At 51.7% G+C, this 27,617-nt stretch overlaps 1 protein-coding gene, 1 long non-coding RNA gene and 2 pseudogenes across 2 annotated transcripts in view; 2 read left to right on the top strand and 2 right to left on the bottom strand.

Annotated features, from left to right (window-relative positions):
• LOC138287311 (zinc finger protein 850-like) overlaps positions 1-15,630 on the bottom strand; it is a 257,681-nt pseudogene extending 242,051 nt beyond the window's left edge.
• LOC138287310 (zinc finger protein 850-like) overlaps positions 1-27,617 on the top strand; it is a 369,596-nt pseudogene that overhangs the window by 134,658 nt on the left and 207,321 nt on the right.
• LOC138287312 (uncharacterized) overlaps positions 15,976-27,617 on the top strand; it is a 104,556-nt gene continuing 92,914 nt past the window's right edge. The window contains exon 1 of the long non-coding RNA XR_011202192.1: positions 15,976-16,142. This is a non-coding gene — a long non-coding RNA (uncharacterized lncRNA). The remainder of the gene's footprint in view (positions 16,143-27,617) is intronic.
• The window catches only part of LOC138287305 (zinc finger protein 8-like), a 104,109-nt gene continuing 93,608 nt past the window's right edge, over positions 17,117-27,617 (bottom strand). The window contains exon 3 of the mRNA XM_069227662.1: positions 17,117-17,235. Within this exon, the coding sequence (XP_069083763.1) occupies positions 17,213-17,235 (23 nt within the window). The 3' untranslated portion in view covers positions 17,117-17,212. The remainder of the gene's footprint in view (positions 17,236-27,617) is intronic.

Here is a 27,617-nt window from a genome sequence, read left to right as displayed (position 1 = left end):
TCCTTAGATGGGGCTCTCGGGCCCTTGCCTCCCCTGGCTGCTGTGGCCGGTGAAGTGGCCGGAGTCACCTCCTTGGGGGCAGCCGTCTCTGTCCGCTCACGGCGGCCCTTCAATTTCCGGGTCCTCTTGCCTGGGGGGGGGGCTGGCTGTCCCCTTGCTGCTCACCGAAGTGTTACTGCCGCCAAAGGGTGGACTCCACATGCCATGCACCACTTGCACTGTAGTAGTTGGGCTGGTGGTGGCTGAGGTACCCTTGGGACTTTTCCCAGTTGGAGGGGGTGGGTCGGGGGAGGGAAAGAGGTCAAAACTGGAGAGGTAATTTTTCTTGGGACCAAGGTAAGGGGTAGGAGTAGTGGTGAGAGAAGTGGAGGAAGAGGATGTGGTTGTATGAGAGCCAGGTGTGCTGTCCTTGGGTGCAGGTGACTGGGACGTAGGCTGTGGTGAGGTGGTTGGCTGTTGTTTGGGTGTCTGCCTGCGTTTATGTGTCTTGGAAGAGGGGGTGACAGACACAGTGGGAGAGGACACAGGGGACGTGTAAATGCCAGTGGGGGTGGTGACTGCAGGTGTGCGGACTGTAGTGGAGGGTTTGCTGTTGGTGGAAGAACTGGCTGATGTTGGGGTGCATGCAGGTGTGAGTGTAGACGTCACAGGGAGGGAGGAGGGAGACGAGGAGGACGGGGACACAGAGGTGGTAGTGACTGTTGATATGTCTGCATCTGGGTGTTGCTTGGGTGAATGCTTGTGTTTTCTGTGGTGCTTATGTTTGGATGAGCTGGCCTTGGGTGTTGAGGTGTGTGCAGGCTGGTCTGATGGTGTGGATGGGATAGGTTGAGGTACAGGAGACAGAGAAAGGGTGGAGGCAGATAGAAGAGGGAGACTGGAGACAGGGACAATGGCTGCCGTCAGTGCTGAGGCCAGAGCAGTGAACGCTCGTTGATGGGCAGCCTGACCCGAATGAATGCCCTCCAGGTAGGCATTGCTCCGATGCACCTCCCTTTCCACCCCCTGGATGGCATTCAGAAGGGTAGTCTGCCCAACAATGAGCGTCCTCACCAGGTCAATGAGCTCCGCACTGAGGGCAGCAGGGGTAACAGAGGCAGGGGCTGAGGTGCCTGGGGCGAAGGAGACGCGCGCCTTCCTGGCCGAGCGGCCACGGAGCGAAGACTGAGGGGCTGCTGGGAGGGCGGTGCTGATGCGCTGGGTGGCGGCTGTACCTGTTGTTGCGGGGGGCACAGATGGTGCCGCCCCCGCTAGGGAGCTCCCAAACGAGTACGTGTCCGTGTCGCTGGTGTCTCCACCGGCCCCCGTTGTGGTGCTCCCCTCGCCCTCCGGATCACTGGTGCCCTCGGTGTCTGTGTCAGTGCCCACCGGGGCCTGGTGACCTGCAGCTCCCTCCTGCTCCGACGCCAAATCTCCTCCGCCGGATGATGCTAAAACACAAGAAGACAAAGATTTAGGGTGGGGGGAGAAATTAAACAAAGATGAGTGCATGCCTTAGCAATACCCTTTGCGGAGAGGACAGACACAGGTGCCTCGTGCACTAAGTCGCGAACTTGGGGTACACTACTCAGTACTTCTGACTAGGCAAACAGGTCTAGGGACAACACACGCGCACATGGGTGATGCTGGAGCATGGGTAGCTGCACTTGGCACCCTACAGAGGTGGGGGGCGGGGGCCCAGGGCCATGCCTAAGGGAGCGGACTACACTACAGAGAGCGCCCGGGCCTAATGTCACCCACAGCCCTCCTCCCCCCCCCAGACGCCTCCAATGCGCATACAGATGGGAGAATGTGCGGATACTCACCCCCTTGTGTCTGCTGTGCTGTCCTCGAGCGCCCATCCAAATTAGGGTAGGCCACCGCCAGGATCCGGGACATCAGGGGGGTCATGGTGCGACTGGCACCCCTCCTAGGTCGGGAGGCCATCCCCAGCAGTGTTTCTGCGGTCTTCCTCGTTCCGCGGCGGATGTCCTCCCACCTCTTGCGGCAGTGGGTGCCCCGTCTGTTGTGGACCCCCAAGTTCCGGACTTCCTCGGCGATGGCACGCCAAATATCGATTTTCTGGTGGGCGCTCACCTGTTTGACATGTACAGGGTGGGAAAGAGAAACCGTCACATATCTGCATGTTTGGAGTACATGCCCCCCCTCCCCAACCTTGTCATGGTTCCCATTCTCTCATCTGTCGTGCGTTGCACTCCCCATTCCCTCCACACCCCACCAACTTACATCCCCCCCCCTCCACACAGGCATAACCCATTCAATGTGCACTGAGTGTACTCACCTGTTGGTCTGGAGGACCGTAGAGTTGCGCATACTGGGGGAGGACCCCGTCCACGAGCTTCTCCAACTCTTCTGAACTGAAGGCGGGGGCCCTTTCACCAGTAGTAGCAGCCATTGTCACTTCCAGACCGAGTTCACAGCAGCACTTGCAGTATAGGTCCTCTCCTGTGGATGATCAGGTCTCGAATGATTGAGCTGATAGAAAATGGCGGTCACGCCCGCGGCGGTTCGTACCGCGGCGGTGCGTACCGCGACCGCCGGTACACATCGTCATTGGCTCCTGAATCCCATAGGGTTCAATGTTAACCAATGCGTCTTCGCACAGCGGTCTTCGACCGCCTACTGCCACGGTGTGCCCCGCCAGCGCAGTGACCTCACATCCCATTGTCCCACTTCACAGGTCAGGCATCGGCCATTTCAAGGGCCCACATGGCTTAATTTCTAATGCGTCACACAGGCCTAGGCCTTGCAATGGCACACATACAAACATATCAAACCATACATTTACCTGTACTGTGCAAGCTGTGTTGTACGTACCTGTGAGTGGATTGACTCTGTACTCCATATTCTCCTTCCTAGGCACCGTCCGCTGGGACTAGCGATGAGAAGGAGGAATCCTCGCGTGTACCGGCCCCTTGTGGACCTGTCGACAATGGAAGAACGCAATATAATACTCCGATACCGACTTGACCGAGCCACCATCCATGAACTGTGTGCCCAGCTGGAGCCAGCCCTGATGTCCCCCATCCGCCAACCCACAGGAATTCCCCCTCTAGTGCAGGTTCTGTCTGTCCTCCATTTTTTTGCAACTGGCTCATTCCAGACAACAGTGGCCATGTCATCTGGGATGTCTCAGCCTATGTTTTCCAAGATCTTATCCAGAGTGTTGTCTGCCCTGATGAAACTCATGCGGAGCTACATCATTTTCCCAGAGGAGGGTGATTTGCCTACAGTGAAAGCTGATTTCTATGCCCTTGGACACATCCCCAACATCATTGGTGCAATTGATGGAACCCAAGTGGCTTTAGTCCCCCCAAATGACGATGAACAGGTGTACAGGAACAGGAAGAATTACCATTCAATGAATATCCAGGTGGTCTGTTTGGCTGACCAGTACATCTCCCATGTGAATGCCAAGTTCCCTGGGTCAGTGCATGACGCGTATGTGATGCGAAATAGCAGCATTCCCTATGTGATGGAACAGCTACAGAGACAGCGTGTGTGGCTGATAGGTGACTCTGGTTACCCCAACCTGCCGTGGCTATTGACCCCAGTGAGGAATCCCAGGACCAGGGCAGAGGAACGGTACAATGAGGCCCATGGGCGTACTAGGAGGGTGATTGAGCGAACCTTTGGGCTCCTGAAGGCCAGATTTAGGTGCCTGCATATGACAGGTGGATCCCTAATGTACTCACCAAAGAAGGTGTGCCATATCATCGTGGCGTGCTGTATGCTCTACAACCTGGCTTTGCGACGCCAGGTGCCTTTCCTGCAGGAGGATGGTCCAGATGGTGGTGTTGTAGAAGCCGTGGAGCCTGTGGAGAGTGAAGAGGAGGAAGACTCTGAGGACGACACAGACAATAGGGACAGAGTGATACAACAGTATTTCCAGTAACACCCAGGTAAGAATCACCCACGCCATTTCACAATTGCTTATAGCCTCCTGCATCTGTACTTTCTGTAGTTCCCCACAGATGTTTTTCATTAATTTTTGCCTTTCCCTTCCCTTCTCAGTGCTGTCTGACTCAGTACCTGACTTCTGCTTGGTTCGCACATGAAATACAGCGTATTGACATTGGTATGTTGTCATGACTAATTGACAGAACAGAAATTGAACAGTAATATGTAATACATTTGTTAATAATACAGCATGACTCAAAACAGATTTGTGTGCAAAATGTGATTTATTTACAGTGCTAGATATCGGTACATGTGATTCTAAGGGTGATGGGTGGGGGTGGAGGAATATCCATGGCAGAGTCCAGTTCTCAGTCTCACAGGTGCATTGTTCTTTTGCCTGTGGAAGGATGGAGCAAAGGCAGTTCATGGTTGGACAGGGTGGCAATGTGGGACAGTGGGAAGACTTGAGGGGGTATGTCCTGCTGGCGGGGGTCTTGACATCCTACTCTGTCTTTTTTTTTGGTCTCAGGCTCCTCTTACGGGGTGGTTGTTCTTCAGCAGGAGGTGGGGTTCTGGGGGGCTGTCGAGGTGTTGGGACCTCCTGTCCACTAGCGCCGGCGGAGGTGGTAGGCTGTTCCTGGTCCGGCCTAGTGACAGGGGCCCTGTGTGGTGCACCATGGTCCCGCAACGCGTCCTCTATCCTGTGGAGGGCCAGGACGATGGTCCCCATTGCGGTCCCGATGATTCTCAGCTCCTCCCTGAACCCCATGTAGCGTTCTTCCTGCTGTGCCTGGATCTCAGTGAACCTGGCCAGTACCGTCCCCATCGTTTCTTGGAAGTGGTGGTATGCCCCCATGATGGTGGTGAGGGCCTCTTGGAGAGTGGGTTCCCTGGGCCTCTCCTCCCCCCCCTGTCGCACAGCAGCCCTCCGAGCTGCCCGGTTTCCCCCGGCCTGTGTCCCCTGGCCGGTGTGCCCGCTACCACTGCCCCCAGGTCCCTGTTGTTGTTGGGGTGTTGGGTTAGCCTGGGTGCCCTGTAGTGGCGGACACACCGCTGATTGAGCTGTCCTAGAGACAGAGGCATGGGCCCGCTAGGTGGGAGCTGTGCTGGTGTTGGCAGAGGGGGTCGGGTCTGGTGTGGCCTGTGGCTGCCTGAGGGGAACCGACTGCCCAGAGGTCCCCGATGGTCCGGGCTGGTCATCAGGTTCACTGTCGACAGAGCTGCTATCCTCAGTGTGGGCCTGTTCCGGGGGTGGGATGGACACTTCTGGACCCTCTTGGCTGGTGTGTTGTCGTTCGGGTCCTGCATGGGGTAAGAGAGTTTGGTTATTGTTTCTGTGTGTGCAATAGCGTGTGTGTTATGGGTGCCCTTGTCCCCCAGTGCAGGCATTCCCTTGAGGGAGGTGTTGTGAGGGTAGTTAGGGGGGGGGGTTAGTGCAGTGGTCATGCTTAGGTGATGGGTGCCCATGATTTGTGTTGGCATGCAGGAGTTGGTGTTGGGATGGGTGGGTTGTGCTGGTGAGACATTGTCAGGGAGGATGTGTGCTGGGGGGTTGGGGGTGAGGGTGGGGGTGTGGGTTGGCATGCTGGTGGGGTGGGGGGGATATAGTAGTTGAGATTGGACTTACCAGAGTCCATTCCTCCGGCTACTCCTGCGAGGCCCTGAGGATGCAGGATGTTCAAGACGTCTTGCTCCCACGATGTGAATTCGGGAGGGGTGGGTGGGGGTCCGCCGCCAGTCTTCTGGACCGCGATGTTGTGCCTGGAGACCATCGATCGGACCTTCCCCCGTAGGTCGTTCCATCTTTTGCGTATGTCCTATTCCTGGGATGCTGTCCCACCGCGTTGACCCTGTCCACGATCCGCTGCCATAGCTCCGCCTTCCTAGCTATACTGGTGTGCTGCACCTGCGAGCCGAAGAGCTGGGGTTCCACTCTTAGGATTTCCTCCACCATGACCCGGAGTTCTTGGTCTGAAAAGCGTGGGTGCCTTTGGGGTGCCATGGGGTGGTGTGGGTGTGGTGTGGGGTGGTGTATGTGATGATAAGTATGTTGGTGAGTGGTGCTTTGTGCTACTATGTGGTGTGTGTGATGGTGTAGTGTGCCTCAGTGTGTCTTGCTTTGGATTGTCTGCTGTGTCTCTCTCTCCTTCTCTCAGTAATTCTGGTCGCAGGGGTTTGTGGGTGATGTGGGTGTGTGTTTTATAGTTGGTTGATTGTGTGGGAGTGGTGTGTGTATGTGTATCAGGTGTGTGTATTTCAAATTGTCCAATGTGGCTGTGTTTTGGTGCTGTGTGTGTATTCTGACCGCGGCGGTGTGTAGCGCCAATGGAATACCGCGTTTGAATGACCGCCGTGTCGATTCGTGGGTCGTAATGGCATGGGCGTATTTCTGTTGGCGTGACGGTGGAGGTTTGGTCATCTCCAGTTTATCGCTGCCCGCTGATGTGGCGGCCTGCAGTGGAGGACGGAATTTTGGAGGTTTGGCCGTTGTGGGTCAGAATGACCGTGGCGGTTAACCGCGGCCACGGCGGTGTTATGGCGGTCTTCTGACCGGCGGTAAGGGCCTTTTACCGCCGAGGTCAGAATGACCCCCTTAGTCATCACAGAGGGAACACATACAGGGCACACTTATGAGCACTGGGGCCCTGGCGGGCAGGGTCCCAGTGACACATACAACTAAAACAACATATATACAGTGAAATATGGGGGTAACATGCCAGGCAAGATGGTACTTTCCTACACAACCCCGCCCCCAAACGAAGGACAATAAGACTAGCCATGACCTGATGAGTCTTCATTGTCTAAGTGGAAATATCTGGAGAGTCCATCTGCCTTGGAGTGGGTACTCCCAGGTCCAGACATGATAGACAAGAGTTTAAGGGACAGAAAAGGAAAGAAAAAGTTTCAGAACTTGTTAAAGAACAGAAAAAAACTTTTAAAACTTTTTAAGAACTTTTTGAAAGTTTTAGAGGTACTTTTCAGCACTTAGCAAAAGAGTAAGAGAAGAAAAGCAAAACTTTTTGGTTAGGTGTACATACACTGAACTTGTTTTGTATATTTTTCTCTTATGAAAAGTACAATATGACAAAGTGGTAAGTAGTTGCAAGTACTTATCCCACCGCTGCCACCAATGTAGGAGGCTGGACTGGCTTGTAGTGGGTACCAAGGGGTACTTACACCTTGCTCCAGGCCCAGGTATCCCTTATTAGTGTAGAGGGGTGTCTAGCAGCTTAGGCTGATAGAAAAGGTAGCTTAGCAGAGCAGCTTAGGCTGAACTAGGAGACGAGTGAGGCTCCTACAGTACCACTAGTGTCATATGCACAATATCATAAGAAAACACAATACACAGATGTACTAAAAATAAAGGTACTTTATTTTTATGACAATATGCCAAAGTATTTCAGTATGAGGATAGCAAATATACACAAGATATATGTACACAATACCAAATATGCAGTAATAGCAATAGAAAACAGTGCAAACAATGTATAGTCAGAATAGAATGCAATGGGGGCACAAAGGGATAGGGGCAACACAAACCATATACTCTAGAAGTGGAATGCAAACCACAAATGGACCCCAAACCTATGTGACCTTGTAGAGGGTCGCTGGGACTGTAAGGAAACAGTGAGGGTTAGAAAAATATCCCACCCCAAGACCCTGAAAAGTGGGTGCAAAGTGCACCTAAGTTCCCCAAAGAGCACAGAAGTCGTGATAGGGGAATTCTGCAAGGAAGACCAACACCAGCAATGCAACAACGATGGATTTCCTGACGAGAGTACCTGTGGAACAAGGGGACCAAGTCCAAGAGTCACGATCAAGTCGGGAGTGGGCAGATGCCCAGGAAATTCCAGCTGTGGGTGCAAAGAAGCTGCCACCGGATAGTAGAAGCTGTGGGTTCTGCAAGAACGTCAAGGGCTAGAAACTTCCCCTTTGGAGGATGGATGTCCCACGTCGTGAAGAGTCGTGCAGAGGTGTTTCTGTGCAGAAAGACCGCAAACAAGCCTTGCTAGCTGCAAGGGTCGCGGTTAGGGTTTTTGGAAGCTGCTGTGGCCCAGGAGGGACCAGGATGTCGCCAATTGCGTGAGGAGACAGAGGGGGCGTCCAGCAAGACAAAGAGCCCACTCAGAAGCAAGCAGCACCCGCAGAAGTGCCAGAACAGGCACTACGAAGTGGAGTGAACCGGAGCTCACCCGAAGTTACAAAGGAGGGTCCCACGACGCTGGAGGAAAACTCAGGAGGTCGTGCACTGCAGGTTAGAGTGCCGGGGACCCAGGCTTGGCTCGCACAAAGGAAATCCTGGAAGAGTGCACAGGAGCCAGAGTAGCTGCAAAACACGCGGTTCCCAGCAATGCAGTCTAGCGTGGGGAGGCAAGGACTTACCTCCACCAAACTTGGACTGAAGAGTCACTGGACTGTGGGAGTCACTTGGACAGAGTTGCTGAGTTCAAGGGACCTCGCTCGTCATGCTGAGAGGAGACCCAGAGGACCGGTGATGCAGTTCTTTGGTGCCTGCGGTTGCAGGGGGAAGATTCCATCGACCCACGGGAGATTTCTTCAGAGCTTCTAGTGCAGAGAGGAGGAAGACTACCCCCACAGCATGCACCACCTGGAAAACAGTCGAGAAGGCGGCAGGATCAGCGTTACAAGGTCGCAGTAGTCGTCTTTGCTACTTTGTTGCAGTTTTGCAGGCTTCCAGCGCGGTCAGCAGTCGATTCCTTGGCAGAAGGTGAAGAGAGAGATGCAGAGGAACTCTGATGAGCTCTTGCATTCGTTATCTAAAGAATTCCCCAAAGCAGAGACCCTAAATAGCCAGAAAAGGAGGTTTGGCTACCTAGGGAGGAGGATAGGCTAGCAACACAGGTATGAGCCTATCAGAAGGAGTCTCTGACGTCACCTGCTGGCACTGGCCACTCAGAGCAGTCCAGTGTGCCAGCAGCACCTCTGTTTCCAAGATGGCAGAGGTCTGGAGCACACTGGAGGAGCTCTGGGCACCTCCCAGGGGAGGTGCAGGTCAGGGGAGTGGTCACTCCCCTTTCCTTTGTCCAGTTTCGCGCCAGTGCAGGGCTGGGGGATCCCTGAACCGGTGTAGACTGGCTTATGCAGAGATGGGCACCATCTGTGCCCATCAAAGCATTTCCAGAGGCTGGGGGAGGCTACTCCTCCCAGCCCTGACACCTTTTTCCAAAGGGAGAGGGTGTAACACCCTCTCTCTGAGGAAGTCCTTTGTTCTGCCTTCCTGGGCCAAGCCTGGCTGGACCCCAGGAGGGCAGAAACCTGTCTGAGGGGTTGGCAGCAGCAGCAGCTGCAGTGAAACCCCAGGAAAGGTAGTTTGGCAGTACCCGGGTCTGTGCTAGAGACTCAGGGGATCATGGAATTGTCTCCCCAATGCCAGAATGGCATTGGGGTGACAATTCCATGATCTTAGACATGTTACATGGCCATGTTCGGAGTTACCATTGTGACGCTATACATATGTAATGACATATGTATAGTGCACGCGTGTAATGGTGTCCCCGCACTCACAAAGTCCGGGGAATTTGCCCTGAACCATGTGGGGGCACCTTGGCTAGTGCCAGGGTGCCCACACACTAAGTAACTTAGCACCCAACCTTTACCAGGTAAACAGGTGACTTATAAATTACTTAAGTGCAGTGGTAAATGGCTGTGAAATAACGTGGACGTTATTTCACTCAGGCTGCAATGGCAGGCCTGTGTAAGAATTGTCAGAGCTCCCTATGGGTGGCAAAAGAAATGCTGCAGCCCATAGGGATCTCCTGGAACCCCAATACCCTGGGTACCTCAGTACCATATACTAGGGAATTATAAGGGTGTTCCAGTATGCCAATGTAAATTAGTGAAATTGGTCACTAGCCTGTTAGTGACAATTTGGAAAGAAATGAGAGAGCATAACCACTTAGGTTCTGGTTAGCAGAGCCTCAGTGAGACAGTTAGTCATCACACAGGGAACACATACAGGGCACACTTATGAGCACTGGGGCCCTGGCTGTCAGGGTCCCAGTGACACATACAACTAAAACAACATATATACAGTGAAATATGGGGGTAACATGCCAGGCAAGATGGTACTTTCCTACAGAATGGAAATTAAAAAAAATGTATCGCACAATATCTGGTGGGCCTGGGTACTGTATTTAGGAAGTACTCATGTTACACAATCACGCAATAGATCCCAGTGAATCATATTGCAACGCATTTGGAGAACCCTTGTCCTTTTCATGCTGGACAATACCCCCTGAGGAAACCCTTTCACCACAGACATCTTAAACACCACATTAAACTATTATGTCTCTCAATACTGATTAGTTTTCTTCTCCTGATACTACAGCACTTCCCACCCTATATTCTACTGGTCTTGATATCATCTACCCACCCTATAACTAAAGGACATGTGTAACTCAACCATACCCATTCTTCTCTGCTTCTAATTGCAACATACTGTACTATTTTAACTTTCTAATTCCTACAGAGTCCTGTTCTGATTAACAGATACACATGTCTAGCAATAACATTTTCCTTTTGTTATCTTTTGCTCTCACAGATTGGTTACTACTGTTGTTGTTTTGGATTTTATTATATCTCAAAAACACAATAAACTACTTTGAACAAAAAATTGAGCGCTATTAACACTGAACTTGAGGAAATCTTAATTCTGATCATTCATGCAATATCTGTCATGGGAAGTGCATCCTGGGACGAGACATAATCAGACGGCAGAAAAGAAAGAGAGAAGAAAAAGAGGAAGGGAAGAAAAGAAACCCAGGGTCTCCTAGAGTTCGGCCTTAAAAAAAGATAAAATATAGAAGTTAGTCAAGAGGCATTTTTTGTGCTCTGGTTTGAGCACTTCTAGGAGAAATTGGGTTGGGTATGAACTGATAGTTGGTCCCAAATCCTGTGGGTATTGCCAGCGGAGGACCTGCTGAGGGTACATGTCTGTCAAATGAGTGAACTTGAGATACAGACTCACTTCCTAGAGTTCTCATCTTGTTGGATAACTCAAGCCTTCATGAAGACATGACAGTGAGTTTATTTAGAGAGGGAGTGAGGGAGACAATGTGCTGATCACCCACAGAGAACAAGGCATCCCTTACCTGTGAGATTCCAAATAACAAACCTGCAGTGAGCAGCCGAAGGCCAAACATTCAACCCCGGAAAGCACTTTCACGAGGCAGGGCACAAGAGTGGGTGTGTTTACATTCAGCTCCATGCTTTCCCCAACTGATTCCACAATACTGAATTTCCTGTACATCTATTTGTGCAGTTTTATGTAGTGCATGGTAGGACTGTGTGTATGTATGTATGTGTAGTGAGTGTGCAACCCAGATATGGTGGTAGACCTCTGTGTGCATGAGTCTGTGTACTTAGGGCAGTTGGTCTGTGTGTGAATGAGTCTGTATACTTAGGTCAGTTGGTCTGTGTGTGCATGAGTCTATGTACTTAGGTCAGTGGGTCTGTGTGTGCATGAGTCTGTGTACTTAGGTCAGTGGGTCTGTGTGTGCATGAGTCTGCGTACCTAGGTCAGTGGGTCTGTGTGTGAGTGAGCCTGTGTACTTAGGTCAGTGGGTCTGTGTATGCATGAGTCTGTGTACTTAGGTCAGTGGCTCTGTGTATGCATGAGTCTGCGTACTTAGGTCAGTGGGTCTGTGTGTGCATGAGTCTGTGTACTTAGGTCAGTGGGTCTGTGTGTGCATGAGTCTGTGTAGTTCAGTGGGTCTGTGTGTGCATGAGTCTGTGTACTTCAGTAGGTCTGTGTGTCCTTGAGTCTGTGTACTTAGGTCAGTGGGTCTGTGTGTGCATGAGTCTGTGTACTTCAGTGGGTCCGTGTGTGCATGAGTCTGTGTACTTAGGTCAGTTGGTCTGTGTGTGCATAAGTCTGTGTACTTAGGTCAGTGGGTTTGTGTAGGCATGAGTCTGTGTACTTTGGTCAGTGAGTCTGTGTGTGCATGAGTCTGTGTAGTTCAGTGGGTCTGTGTGGGCATGAGTCTGTGTACTTCAGTAGGTCTGTGTGTCCTTGAGTCTGTGTACTTAGGTCAGTGGGTCTGTGTGTGCATGAGTCTGTGTACTTCAGTGGGTCCGTGTGTGCATGAGTCTGTGTACTTAGGTCAGTTGGTCTGTGTGTGCATAAGTCTGTGTACTTATGTCAGTGGGTCTGTGTGTGCATGAGTCAGTGGGTTCAGTTTCAAGTGCTTCCTTTTTAACAAGGAACAAGATGGAGCTAGGATGCCGCTCCAGACAGTGGAAGAGTAAGACCTGCATTCCTCTGAAAGAAGGGTTGACCCCCACACACTGAGTTCATGTGGGGGTTAGGAGGATGGAGACTGGACTACCTACCTCTAGAAATTACAAGAGGGCCTTTTAGCAAAGGACTTCTAACACACTCTTCTTAAGCACTAATGCCTTGTAGAAAGTGTTCAAGATAAGCAAGTTTTAAGGCCAGTCCTGCCTTTCTGTCTGTCTCTGATGACTGCTTCAGGAATGCTGATGACAGGGAGGTGCAGAAAACTCACACTTTATTGTCCCCATGTTATGGCAGCTTGAAGCCTCCCCCATTGCCATTTGCATTGTATTTTCACTCAGCAAATCTAGCTAAAGGGCAGCGGAGCACTGATCAAGGTCAAAGAGAAGCATAAAAATGAACGAGTATGTCACCGGTCGGGGAGTCTAGGCAGAAGTTCTTTACTATCAACAACCACATTTTATTTAAGTCCCCTTTCATCTCTCAGATTTATTTTGTTTCTACAGTGTTGTTCTCTCTCCCTTTGTCACAGTGCTTAATTTTTCTTCTTTGTTATTTCTTCTAGATGAAGGAAGATGAGCCTCTGTGGGTGTTTTCTTCAGACCGACATGCTTTGGGAGAACAGAAAACTGGTGGTCAGGTAAGTATTTCTACTGTATGGTTTACTAAAGGTGGGTAGGCACTGGTAAGGGGTAGGCTTGGGCGGTGCCCAGTGGTGCAGTCTCCATGCTCATGCAGAGTGGTAGGTCCCTTGGTGAGTTTATGTACTGCAGGCTTTAGCCTTTAACCACAATGTCTGTCCGTGTTTTAGTGCTTCTCCCCACATGCACTATTTCCCCATATGTTCCAAATCCCGACCGCCTCACACTTCCCCAGCCTCAGTATGCCAGCGTCCCCTCAGAAAGGACCGGACCTTTGATAGCCACATCCCTCATGGGATGTGTTAGGAACAGGCGCCTTTCACGTATCCTCCGTTTTCTTCTCCCAGCTTCTCTGGCAGTCCGATGTCTTCCTGACACTTACTGGTCATCTCACCTCCTCAGCTGGACTCTCCTGTTCCGGCCTCTTTTGTGCCTCTGGTGTCTTCTTGCTGCTCACTTCGTCGGCTGGCTGTTCGGTTTCGGTGTCAATGGCGTCTTCCTAGCCTCACGCCCCACCTCTTGAACTCGCCATCACCCAGATGTTATCAGGAGTTCCGAGTGAGAGATGCTCAGGTGTTCCCCCGGGGCGCCTTGGAGTGCGCAAAATCTTTCCTGTAATGCGGTCCTCGTCACAGACTGCAGCTGCAATGCCGTCCTCATCTATAGCAATCCACACAGAAAAGGGAGCAGAGACCTAGCCATGGCACTGCCACTAAACGTACTCGGGGCATAAGACAGGGCGGCCCTCTCTCTCTCCTCTGCTTTTCACTCTATATATAGTGTAAACAGCAGAGAAAGTGAAGGCAAAACACTAACTCTACAGCAATACAAATTGTCAGGCATAACCACAAACTTTCCCTACAAGCAGACAACATCTTGGTGTTCTTCAGCAACCCAACTAAGTGTCTTCCAGAGCTCATAAAAGAAATGAATTACTTTAGCGAGGTATCAGGCTTTAGCCTTTACCTTCAACAAGCATTAGCAAAGCCAGTAGGTCTTGCTGACGTGAGACCAATTGGCTTTGTCAATGTCTTTTAGCTATGTTGTCCAGCGCGCGGTACTGCACAGCTTAATTAAATGTTAGAAAAATAGTGCTGTTATGCGGCCATCACACATCATAGTGCTTTTTTCTGGTTGGAGGGGCATGGCAAGCAACATAACACCGGAGAGGATGTAGGGCAAAGGACAACACAGGAGGCAGCGGAGGGATTGGGCAAGCAACACAATGAGGAGAGCAGTGCAGTGTATACAGATTCCTCATAGTGTTGTAAGATGGAGTGTATCATGCAGATATATCTCACAGTGCAGTAACATGCAGTGCAGTGAACATATTCCTCATAGTGCATTAAGTGCAGTGTGCACATGTTCCTCACAGTGCAGTAAGATGCAGAGCTGTGTGCACAGATCCCTCACAGTGCAGTAAGATGCAGTGCACAGATTCCTCAGTGCAGTAAGAAGCAGTGCACAGATTCCTCACAGAGCAGTGCACAGATCCCTCATAGTGCAGTAGGATGCAGTGTACAGATTCCTCACAGTGCAGTGCACAGATTCCTCACAGTGCAGTAAGGTGCAGTGCACAGATTCCTCACAGTGCAGTAAGATGCAGTGCACAGATTCCTCATTGCAGTAAGATGCAGTGCAGTGCACAGATTCCTCACAGTGCAATAATATGCAGTGCAGTGCACAGATTCCTCATAGTACAGTAAGATGCAGTGCAGTGTGTACAGATTCCTCACAGTGCAGTAAGATGCAGTGTACAGATTCCTCAGTGCAGTAAGATGCAGTGCAGTGCAGTGTACAGATTCTTCACACTGCAGTTCGATTCAGTGCAGTGCACAGATTCTTCATAGTGCAGTAAGATGCAGTGCACAGATCTCTCAGTGAAACAAGATGCAGCGCACTGTACACAGATCCCTCACAATGCAGTGCGCTGCACAGATCCCCTCTTTAACGCAAATGATGACTACAAACTCCCCCAGGCCAGGAAGGAAAGCCCCCCAGCGGTCCCCGCACAGAAGCACCCATCTCAGCCTGGCTCCTGGCAGAGATTTCCTCACAGTGCAGTAAGATGCAGTGCATGGACTCCTCACAGTGCAGTAAGATGCAGTGCAGTGTGTACAGATTCCTCACAGTGCAGTATGGTGCAGTGCACGGATTCCTCAGTGCAGTAAGGTGCAGTGCACAGATCCCCTCTTTAACACAAATGATGACCACAAACAGCCCCAGGCCCGGAAGGAAAGCCCCCCAGAGGTCCCCATATAGAACAGCCCAGATCAGCCTGGCTCCTGGCAGAGATTTCCTCACAGTGCAGTAAGATGCAGTGCATGGACTCCTCACAGTGCAGTAAGATGCAGTGCAGTGTGCACAGATTCCTCACAGTGCAGTAAGGTGCAGTGCAGTGCACAGATCCCCTCTTTAACACAAATGATGACCACAAACACCCCCAGGGCCGGAAGAAAAGCCCCCCAGAGGCCCCCGGGTAGAAGACCCCAGCTCAGCCCGGCTCCTGGCAGAGATTTCCTCCAGGATTATTCAGTCTATTTCTACAAACACAGCAGAAGGTGCTGACAATCTCCTACCTGAGCAGAAACCTGTGCAGACATTTCCAGGCTCTATCCACCTCCTGGGGCGGGGGGGGGGGCAGGTGCTTTGTGAGGGTCTGAAGATGAAGATAACTGCACAGACAGGACACAGAGGGAGAGGCCGGAAGTGATGTCATCATCCACTGCTTGTGCTGTCTTTCCCACTGCTGACCTAGAAGGGGACACCTTTCCTCTGCCATCCAATGCAGTAACCCTACCAGGATTGAGCAGACACTACTTTTCAGCACATGCGCATAGTACACCAGTCATCGGAAGTAACTAAACTACTATCTTGCAAGTCAGCAGACAGCCGTGCACATGCGCAGACTGCCCGAGTAACTGGAAGTGGACAGACACTGATCTCCTGCACACGTGCAGTCTGTCCCAGTCAGTCGGCAAGCGACGGACACTACTCTCCCGCACATGCGTAGACTGCCCTTGTCACCGTTGGTGGCTGAATACTGCTTCCCGCACATGCGCAGACTGCCCTTGTCACCGGAAGTGTCCGAACACGCCCCCCGCACATGCGCAGACTGCCCTTGTCACCGGAAGTGTCCGAACACGCCCCCCGCACATGCGCAGACTGCCCCAGTGATCGGCGGATGAGAAGGATCCTTTGTTTGGGCCTCAAGTAAGGATGAGGCGGAACCTGTAGCAGGAAGATATGAGGAAGGGGCGGAGCCTGTAGCAGGATGACGTGACCTGTGTATCCTGGGGACGTGGTGATGCGAACAGCAATCTGCATACCCAGAAGCCAGCGCGGTGAGCACTTTCCTCAGGATCGGGGTAGAATAGACATGTATAATGAAAGCAGTAGCTTTACTTGTGTATTGTGAGGAATTCGTAATATTTTTTCTTATTAAATTTAGAAGGTTGCCCTACCATTAGGAAGGCATATTTTCATGAGGAAAGAGAACAGACAGAAGCTCCTTGTATGTTGCATAACCTTGCCCATCTCCGTGGCTCATGCGCACTCTGTGTGGCGATGACAACCGGAGGGGAATTTTTGGAGAGTTTCTTCGTGAAGAAGCTCACGAACCAGTAAAGAGAGATTCATGTCATGGAAATGAGCGTCTAATTAATAACAATAATGTAAATGAGGCGCTCGCGCGGTCAGAGATCACCCGCGCGCTCTTCGTTTCTTCCGGAAGGAGAGCACCCGAGGGGTGGAGCCATGCAGGAAGACATCCCCCGGCAGTGACGCTGGTGCTCTATGGGCGCGTGCCGCTGGAAATAGAAATCTGCATACCCAGAAGCCATCGCGGTGAACACCCGGCTCATGGTCACGGGGACACAGACATTCGTTTAATACTGAAGGGAGTGATTGTGATTATACGTTTAAAGGCTGTTCTAATATTTAATTAGTTACAGACGTTTAAAGTCGCCCTACCATTAGTGAGTTTTATTGTTTCACCGCCCAGCGCGCCATGTGCAGAACATTACCAGCGTCCCGCTTTCACCTGTCACGACGTCTGTGGAAGGCCGGCCGCCGCAATTGACCACGGGCACCATGGGAAATGTAGTTGGTATTTTTCTGTTTTATGGTTGGCTGCATTTTTATGAATAGTAAAGAAAGACCAGCATAATACGAAATTTCCTAGCTATCGTGAAGGAAAAGAGGCAAAGAGGCGAGGATTATGCAGATCTTTCTTCACTTTTAATTAAACAGCAAGTTCAAAGTAAAACAAAACATGAACAAAAAAACTACAAGTTCCATGAGCCCGCCGCCATGGTAACGAGTATCCAATGAGGTGCGCTCCTTCACGTTGGTATAAGTATCCCGAAATGCGTCACACTTCCTCGACTTCACTGCGGAAGGAATCCTGGTAGAGTCAATTGGTCGTAGTCTCGGAACCTACCAAAAAAGGTATAATTAGATGCAAATCCGATAAAACATAGATACATACTGACTGCAATAAAGTCATGAACCTTAAAATACCTCTAAATAGAATGTGATCACATCTGAATCAAGTACAACATGATGTATTTAGAACATGATCAAAAGGACAACAAATAAATGTACAAACTCAAGTATACTACCTTGTTACGTAGGTAGATGTAATCGGGAGGGGACATACCAGCGTAGAGTATGTGGGTGGGATAATCCTCGCCTCCGTGTCCTTAATAGAATTGAAACTTTCCTTCACGATAGCTAGGAAATTTCGTATTCTATCACAGGACCGGAGGCGAGGATTATGCAAGTTTAAAGCTTACTCACCACAAGTGCGGCTGCTTCATGAATTGGTTTAAAGTAAAACTTTTTAAAAGTAGACTCTGAAGACCAATCAGCAGCATGCATGATGTCCTCCAGTCTGCCCCCCACCTGTATGGCTTTGGAAGCCATAGCTCCCCGAGTAGAATGGGCGCCAAAAACTTGAACATCTATTCCTGCCTCAGAGAGAATCCATCGAATCCATCTGGCAATGGAAGGGGAAGAAACCGCCTTAAACGGTTTCCTTATAGAAATCAATAACTGCTCGACTCCTGGAGGTCTACAAGAACTGGTTACTTCCTCATAGACTTTGAGACATCGAACCACACATAGCTTCGGGGAATCAGGAAAAGCGGGATAGGATACCGACCTGGTATTAGACTTTGTCCTCCTTGCAATAGTAAACGTGACTCCCTCTGGAGTAAAGATACGAGCGGAAATATCCAATGCTCTGACATCGGACACTCGCTTACAGGAAATGAGGCAGAGAAGCATGGCCAATTTGGCTGACAATTCCTTTAGTGACAAATATTGGTTGTCCCGCCAAGAGGACAAGAGAGTAAGAACTAAGTTCACGTCCCAGAGTTCCGAATATCTGGGCTGCGGAGGTCTGGAGAGTCTAATACCCTTAAGAAGTTTACAAATCCAGGGATGCTCCCCGATCGGGAGATTGTTAAGGGGCGGGTGGCCCACCGAGATGGCCGAACGAAAAGAATTGATAGTGCGATACGCTAAGCCAGAGTCCCCTAAGTCTGCAAGGAAATTGATGATGTCGGTAATACTGGCCCCCATGGGATCGCAGTGTTTGCCCACACACCAGCGAGACCATCTGTTCCATGCAGATCTATATCGTTTGCATGTACCCGGGGCCCAGGCCTGTGCGATGAAGTCATTAGCCTCCTGCGAAAGTCGGTTGTCTTGCCAACGATGCCGGAAATTTTCCAAGCTATGAGGGAAAGATGACCTTGAAGGACCAGAGGGTGATAGGAACCCAACGGATCCAGGAGTATTGAGGGAAAATGCGGGAGGCGAAGAGGACACTCGCACGAGAGTTCCAACAGGGTCGGGAACCACGGCTGTGACCTCCACCAGGGGGTTATCAGAACCACCGTCGCCTCTTGGCGGCGAACCTGAGCCGCAACCCGCGGGATGAGGAGAAATGGGGGAAAAGCATAACCCTGAAGGGTATCCCAATGCTGGAGAAACGCATCTACTGCCGCCGCTCCCGGATCCGGTCGCCAGCTGAAGTATAGGGGAAGTTGAGCGTTCCAACGAGACGCAAAGAGATCCACTGAACAGGGACCCCAGCGATCCATGATCGGCTGAAAAACCGAGCGATGTAGTCGCCAATCGCTGGGATCCTGGAGAAACCGAGAATTCCAGTCTGCCCCCACATTCTGGACTCCCGGAAGATACTCTGCTGTGACTGAGATTTGGTGTTGAAGGCAAAAATGCCAAAGATTCATCGCCAGTTCCGCTAGGGCTCTTGATCTTGTTCCCCCTAAGCGATTTATGTAATGTACCGCCGATACGTTGTCCATCCGTAGTAGAACAACACATGAGACTTTGTCTCTCGTGAGAGATTTGATCGCAAAAGATCCCGCCAGGAGTTCCAGGCAGTTGATATGCATGGTTAGTTCCTGCGGGGTCCAGCGTCCCCCGAACGATATGTCTCCGCAACGAGCCCCCCATCCCTGGCGACTGGCGTCTGATTCGATCACCAGATCCGGGGCTGCACCAAAAATGGCTCTGCCATTCCATGCCTCCATGTGGTCCAGCCACCAAAACAACTCCGTCCTTGCCTCTGGAGACAGGGAGATCAATTCGGAGTACGTGACCCCTCGGCGAAGGTGAAACGCTTTCAAGCGTTGCAGGGCTCTGTAGTGTAGGGGACCCGGAAAAATGGCCTGAATCGAGGAGGAAAGCAGGCCGATCACCCTGGCTAATTGACGTAACGAAATGTGGTCTCGTCGAAGGACTTTCCTCAGTTCCTTCTTTATCTTGGAGATCTTCGGCGTCGGGAGACTGAGAGACGCCGATCGGGAATCCACTAGAAACCCTAGAAAGACTAACGATTGAGTCGGAGTAAGTTGCGACTTCTGTTGGTTGATCACGAAACCAAGGTCCTGGAAAAGCGCAATAGTTGTGTTCAGATTGAACATCAACTGAGACTTGGACTGGTCCATCAAAAGGAGGTCGTCCAGATAAATTATGAGGCGTATGCCTAGCAATCTCAGTTTTCCCACTATTGGTTTGAGAAGTTTTGTGAAGCACCAAGGTGCCGATGACAGGCCGAAGGGGAGTGTGGTGAATTCGAACATCTGGCCGTTCCATATGAATTGCAGGAATCTGCGATGGGGCGGAAAAATGGGGACTGTGAGGTATGCATCTTTGAGATCCAGACGAACCATCCAGTCTCCTTGTAAGAGGAGGTCGCGGAGCATGTGAATACCCTCCATCTTGAAATGTCTGTAAACCAACCATTCGTTGAATGCCCGAAGGTTGATAACGGGGCGAAACCCCTTGTCCTTCTTCTCCACCAAAAAGATGTTGCTCACGAAACCTGTGGGGTGAAAGGAAGTGAAGGAAATGGCTCCCTTGTGGAGAAGGGCCTGAACCTCTAATTCTATGAGGTCTGAGTTTTCTGCCGAAAATACGATGGGCGGAGGCAGTCTCTCCTGAAGTGGGGTACCCCAGAACTCTATCTGAAAACCTGAGACAGTTTGGAGAACCCATGCGTCGGAGGTAATGCGCCTCCAATTGTCCTTGAAAAACCTCAATCTCCCTCCAAAATTTTTTGGGGAAAAAGGGATAAGCCTCACCAGAGGGACCTCCAGGGGCGTTAGATGCTCCTCGCGTGTTTCTGGACCCTCTGCCTCTTCCCCTGCCTCTGTTGGGGAAGAAAGTTCCTTGTCTGCCGTCCCTCCAACCGTTGTTCCGGAAGGAACTGGGGCCTCGCTGGAAAGGACGGCCGGAAGAGCGACCCCTGCCTCGCCCGGCCCCGCCAAAAACCTTGTTGGGGAAGATCTTTTTAATGGAAGATTGCGCTTTATCCAAAGCCGAAAACGTAGCCACAAACTTCCCCAATTCTTTGACAAAAGGGTCGCCAAATAAATTGCCTTGGGCAACAGCCCCTGCCTCCGAGTTAGATAGTTCCCCCAATTTGGGGTCGATTTTGATTAATAAAGACCTGCGTCTTTCTGCAGAGATGGCACAGTTCGCGTTGCCCAGGAGACAAACAGCTCTCTGAGCCCATCCTGCGATGATGTCCGTCTGTAGGGGAGTGTTTGCTTGCCTGGCACGCTCCGCCAATTGAACAATCTGTGTGAGGGGACCAAGGACATCAAGAAGTTTATCTTGACATGCTCGCCAGGAGCGGTCAATCCCTTTTTTGGGATCCTTGGTATACTTTGCAAAAAACGTACACATTTTAGGGTCAATATCAGGTGTACAAGCGACCTTATCCGATAAAGACGGGCGTGGGCACTCCGCCCGTAGCCGGGCCCGCACCTCCTTGTCCAGAGGTTGCCTAATTTTGCTGGCGACATACTCAGCCACCTTGTGGTCTGGGCGCCACTCCGAGGAACGTGGATGGTAGATACCCTCCGGTTCAAACATATCGGAGTCAGAATCCGAAGGATCTGGTAAGGTAGCCCCAGGGCGCCAAGGGCGACCTGAGTCGTCATCCAAAGATGATGAGTCCTCATCTGAACCTCCCATGAAGCCTTTGGGGGATTCCAAATCAGGGTTCCATAGGTGGTGAAGCTTGTCACCCATTACCCCGGGCAAACAGCCCTCCCGGGAGGGTAAGCGCGTATGCGCGCGCGCACTCTTGGGATGGGAAAAAAAACTCGCCCTCCTCCAGGTGCCCCGCGTCGCGCTTGCGCAGTTTCCTGGGAGCCGAAAGGGTAGAGGAATCACCCTCCGCTCCCGTCACACCAAACATGCCCGTACCTCTGGACACCTGTTCAGTAAGTTTAGCTACACTATCCCTAAGAGGGGCCAAAGCGTGGGAAATAGCCTGTGAAAACAAAGTGTCCACCCCGGGGGGGAGGGTACGGCGAGAGGAACCCTCACCTGGGGACATGTTGGGAAAAGGCTCATGTTCTTGAGAGGAGTGCATAATGAGGACTGGACAGAGTGCACACCCAACAAAAAATATGATATATAGGGTAAAATCCCTACCCACTCTGTCACTGTAAGTGCAAGAAAAATAATATCTTCCCTAATGGGGTAAACCTTACCCAAATGGGTGTCACGGGTAGGGACAAAACTGTACCGAAGGTACAAACCTGTAATTGAGGGCCAAAAACCCTTAATTGAGAAAAAAGAAAACAAACGCGAGGCGCGAGCGCCGAGCGCTGAGAGCTACATGCTCTCCGAGAGAAAAACAGCGTGCGCGCGCCCTCTAGTGGGCCCGACGTGTATTTAAACACGCCGGAGGGAGAAAAACAAAAGAAACGCTCGGCGAACGAAAGACAGAAAATGCAATTTAGCAGAGACGCGCCAAAGCAAACAGAAAACCCCCGAACCGGAGGCAGAAAGGCACTTATCTGGCTCACAGCAGTGAAGAAAGAGGAAGTGTGACGCATTTCGGGATACTTATACCAACGTGAAGGAGCGCACCTCATTGGATACTCGTTACCATGGCGGCGGGCTCATGGAACTTGTAGTTTTTTTGTTCATGTTTTGTTTTACTTTGAACTTGCTGTTTAATTAAAAGTGAAGAAAGATCTGCATAATCCTCGCCTCCGGTCCTGTGATAGAATCCTGGCCTCCCCGGCGCAAGAAATGCTTTTGCATTTCTCTTTCAATCCCATGGGGGAGGCCCCGAGAGGCTTCAAAGGGAAGGAAATGTATTTCCTTCCCTTTGAAGTCTCTCACAGGTTTCAAAAGCGCTTTTGAAACCCCACTAGACACCAGGGATTTTTTTTTTTTCTCAATGAAATTGGCAAAAGGGAGCGACCCCTTGGGCAAGGGTCGCTCCCAGGGGGGCATTTTTTTAGGAAGGCCTTTTCTGCCCCCCTGGGGGCAGATCGGCCTATTGGTATTAGGCCGATCTACCCCCAGGGGGGGCAGAAACCTCTAGGCGCCAGGGCAATTTTTTTTGTGTGTCTTTTTTTGTGTTTTTTTTAGAGATGGGGAGCGACCCATCAGACAAGGGTCGCTCCCCTGGGGGGGCAAACTGTATTTAGACCATTTCTGCCCCCCTTGGGGGCAGATTGGTCGATTTTAGGTCAATCTGCCCCAAGGGGGCAGAAACCACGAGGCACCGGGGATTTGTTTTTTTGGCGCCAATGTCACGCAGGGGGAGCGACCCCATAGGCGAGGGTCGCTCCTGGTGGGGGGGTGGGGGTTGGGGATGCAAATTTATTTTAGGCCATTTCTGCCCCCCCTGGGGGCAGATCGGCCTATTATTGGGCCGATCTGCCACGGGGGGGCAGAAACCTCTAGGCACCAGGGCAGAATCTTTTTTTGTGTTTTTTTTTTTGTTTGTTTGTTTTTTTAGAGATGGGGAGCGACCCATCAGACAAGGGTCGCTCCCCTGGGGGGCAAACTGTGTTTAGACCATTTCTGCCCCCCTTGGGGGCAGATTGGTCGATTTTAGGTCAATCTGTCCCAAGGGGGCAGAAACCACGAGGCACCGGGGATTTGTTTTTTTGGCGCCAATGTCACGGAGGGGGAGCGACCCCATAGGCGAGGGTCGCTCCTGGTGGGGGGGTGGGGGTTGGGGATGCAAATTTATTTTAGGGCATTTCCCCCCAACCCCCCCCCCCCGAGGCCGGCTGAGCTAGAGCCCAAAATCCACAGGTAGGCACTTTGCAAAAAACACCTCTGTTTTCTGTGAAAAAATATGTTGTGTCCACGTTGTGTTTTGGGCCATTTCCTTTCGTGGGCGCTAGGCCTACCCACACAAGTGAGGCCTATTATTAGGCCGATCTGCCCCCAGGGGGGGGCAGAAACCTCTTGTTGCCAGGGCAAATTCTTTTTTTGTGTTTTTTTGTTGTTGTTTTTTTTGTTTTTTTAGAGATGGGGAGCGACCCATCAGACAAGGGTCGCTCCCCTGGGGGGGCAAACTGTATTTAGACCATTTCTGCCCCCCTTGGGGGCAGATTGGTCGATTTTAGGTCAATCTGCCCCAAGGGGGCAGAAACCACTAGGCACCGGGGATTTGTTTTTTTGGCGCCAATGTCACGCAGGGGGAGCGACCCCATAGGCGAGGGTCGCTCCTGGTGGGGGGGTGGGGGTTGGGGATGCAAATTTATTTTAGGCCATTTCTGCCCCCCCTGGGGGCAGATCGGCCTATTATTGGGCCGATCTGCCACCGGGGGGGGGGGCAGAAACCTCTAGGCGCCAGGGCGGATTTTTTTTTTGTGTTTTTTTTTTTTGTTTGTTTTTTTAGAGATGGGGAGCGACCCATCAGACAAGGGTCGCTCCCCTAGGGGGCAAACTGTGTTTAGACCATTTCTGCCCCCCTTGGGGGCAGATTGGTCGATTTTAGGTCAATCTGTCCCAAGGGGGCAGAAACCACTAGGCACCGGGGATTTGTTTTTTTGGCGCCAATGTCACGCAGGGGGAGCGACCCCATAGGCGAGGGTCGCTCCTGGGGGGGGAGCAAATTTATTTTAGACCATGTCTGCCCCCCCTGGGGGCAGATCGGCCTATTGTTAGGCCGATCTGCCCCCAGGGGGGGCAGAAACCTCTTGTTGCCAGGGCAAATTCTTTTTTTGTGTTTTTTTTGTTTTGTTTTTTTGTTTTTTTAGAGATGGGGAGCGACCCATCAGACAAGGGTCGCTCCCCTGGGGGGCAAACTGTGTTTAGACCATTTCTGCCCCCCTTGGGGGCAGATTGGTCGATTTTAGGTCAATCTGCCCCCAAGGGGGCTGAATCCACTAGGCACCGGGGATTTGTTTTTTTGGCGCCAATGTCACGGAGGGGGAGCGACCCCATAGGCGAGGGTCGCTCCTGGTGGGGGGGTGGGGGTTGGGGATGCAAATTTATTTTAGGGCATTTCCCCCCAACCCCCCCCCCCGAGGCCGGCTGAGCTAGAGCCCAAAATCCACAGGTAGGCACTTTGCAAAAAACACCTCTGTTTTCTGTGAAAAAATATGTTGTGTCCACGTTGTGTTTTGGGCCATTTCCTTTCGTGGGCGCTAGGCCTACCCACACAAGTGAGGCCTATTATTAGGCCGATCTGCCCCCGGGGGGGGGCAGAAACCTCTTGTTGCCAGGGCAAATTCTTTTTTTTTTTTTTTTTTTTTTTTTTAGAGATGGGGAGCGACCCATCAGACAAGGGTCGCTCCCCTGGGGGGGCAAACTGTATTTAGACCATTTCTGCCCCCCTTGGGGGCAGATTGGTCGATTTTAGGTCAATCTGCCCCAAGGGGGCAGAAACCACTAGGCACCGGGGATTTGTTTTTTTGGCGCCAATGTCACGCAGGGGGAGCGACCCCATAGGCGAGGGTCGCTCCTGGTGGGGGGGTGGGGGTTGGGGATGCAAATTTATTTTAGGCCATTTCTGCCCCCCCTGGGGGCAGATCGGCCTATTATTGGGCCGATCTGCCACCGGGGGGGGGGGCAGAAACCTCTAGGCGCCAGGGCGGATTTTTTTTTTGTGGTTTTTTTTTTTGTTTGTTTTTTTAGAGATGGGGAGCGACCCATCAGACAAGGGTCGCTCCCCTAGGGGGCAAACTGTGTTTAGACCATTTCTGCCCCCCTTGGGGGCAGATTGGTCGATTTTAGGTCAATCTGTCCCAAGGGGGCAGAAACCACTAGGCACCGGGGATTTGTTTTTTTGGCGCCAATGTCACGCAGGGGGAGCGACCCCATAGGCGAGGGTCGCTCCTGGTGGGGGGGTGGGGGTTGGGGATGCAAATTTATTTTAGGCCATTTCTGCCCCCCCTGGGGGCAGATCGGCCTATTATTGGGCCGATCTGCCACCAGGGGGGGGCAGAAACCTCTAGGCGCCAGGGCAGTTTTTTTTTGTGTGTTTTTTTTTTGTGTGTTTTTTTTTTGTTTTTTTTTGTTTTTTTAGAGATGGGGAGCGACCCATCAGACAAGGGTCGCTCCCCTGGGGGGGCAAACTGTATTTAGACCATTTCTGCCCCCCTTGGGGGCAGATTGGTCGATTTTAGGTCAATCTGCCCCAAGGGGGCAGAAACCACGAGGCACCGGGGATTTGTTTTTTTTGGCGCCAATGTCACGCAGGGGGAGCGACCCCATAGGCGAGGGTCGCTCCTGGTGGGGGGGTGGGGGTTGGGGATGCAAATTTATTTTAGGCCATTTCTGCCCCCCCTGGGGGCAGATCGGCCTATTATTGGGCCGATCTGCCACGGGGGGGGCAGAAACCTCTAGGCGCCAGGGCAGATTTTTTTTTGTGTTTTTTTTTTTTGTTTGTTTGTTTTTTTAGAGATGGGGAGCGACCCATCAGACAAGGGTCGCTCCCCTGGGGGGCAAACTGTGTTTAGACCATTTCTGCCCCCCTTGGGGGCAGATTGGTCGATTTTAGGTCAATCTGTCCCAAGGGGGCAGAAACCACTAGGCACCGGGGATTTGTTTTTTTGGCACCAATGTCACGCAGGGGGAGCGACCCCATAGGCGAGGGTCGCTCCCGGGGGGGGGAGCAAATTTATTTTAGACCATGTCTGCGCCCCCTGGGGGCAGATCGGCCTATTATTAGGCCGATCTGCCCCCAGGGGGGGGCAGAAACCTCTTGTTGCCAGGGCAAATTATTTTTTTGTGTTTTTTTTTTTTTTTTTTTTTTTGTTTTTTTAGAGATGGGGAGCGACCCATCAGACAAGGGTCGCTCCCCTGGGGGGCAAACTGTGTTTAGACCATTTCTGCCCCCCTTGGGGGCAGATTGGTCGATTTTAGGTCAATCTGCCCCCAAGGGGGCAGAAACCACTAGGCACCAGGGATTTGTTTTTTGGCGCCAATGTCACACAGGGGGAGCGACCCCATAGGCGAGGGTCTCTCCTGGTGGGGGGGTGGGGGTTGGGGATGCAAATTTATTTTAGGCCATTTCTGCCCCCCCTGGGGGCAGATCGGCCTATTATTGGGCCGATCTGCCACCGGGGGGGGGCAGAAACCTCTAGGCGCCAGGGCAGATTTTTTTTTTGTGGTTTTTTGTTTGTTTGTTTTTTTAGAGATGGGGAGCGACCCATCAGACAAGGGTCGCTCCCCTGGGGGGCAAACTGTGTTTAGACCATTTCTGCCCCCCTTGGGGGCAGATTGGTCGATTTTAGGTCAATCTGTCCCAAGGGGGCAGAAACCACTAGGCACCGGGGATTTGTTTTTTTGGCGCCAATGTCACGCAGGGGGAGCGACCCCATAGGCGAGGGTCGCTCCCGGGGGGGAGCAAATTTATTTTAGACCATGTCTGCCCCCCCTGGGGGCAGATCGGCCTATTATTAGGCCGATCTGCCCCCAGGGGGGGCAGAAACCTCTTGTTGCCAGGGCAAATTCTTTTTTTGTGTTTTTTTTGTTTTGTTTTTTTGTTTTTTTAGAGATGGGGAGCGACCCATCAGACAAGGGTCGCTCCCCTGGGGGGCAAACTGTGTTTAGACCATTTCTGCCCCCCTTGGGGGCAGATTGGTCGATTTTAGGTCAATCTGCCCCCAAGGGGGCAGAATCCACTAGGCACCGGGGATTTGTTTTTTTGGCGCCAATGTCACGGAGGGGGAGCGACCCCATAGGCGAGGGTCGCTCCTGGTGGGGGGGTGGGGGTTGGGGATGCAAATTTATTTTAGGGCATTTCCCCCCAACCCCCCCCCCGAGGCCGGCTGAGCTAGAGCCCAAAATCCACAGGTAGGCACTTTGCAAAAAACACCTCTGTTTTCTGTGAAAAAATATGTTGTGTCCACGTTGTGTTTTGGGCCATTTCCTTTCGTGGGCGCTAGGCCTACCCACACAAGTGAGGCCTATTATTAGGCCGATCTGCCACCGGGGGGGGCAGAAACCTCTTGTTGCCAGGGCAAATTCTTTTTTTGTGTTTTTTTTTTTTTGTTTTTTTTGTTTTTTTAGAG

Source organism: Pleurodeles waltl, chromosome 4_1 (assembly GCF_031143425.1).
Source record: "Pleurodeles waltl isolate 20211129_DDA chromosome 4_1, aPleWal1.hap1.20221129, whole genome shotgun sequence".
Taxonomy (NCBI): domain Eukaryota; kingdom Metazoa; phylum Chordata; class Amphibia; order Caudata; family Salamandridae; genus Pleurodeles; species Pleurodeles waltl.
This window is presented reverse-complemented; position numbering and strand designations above follow the sequence as displayed.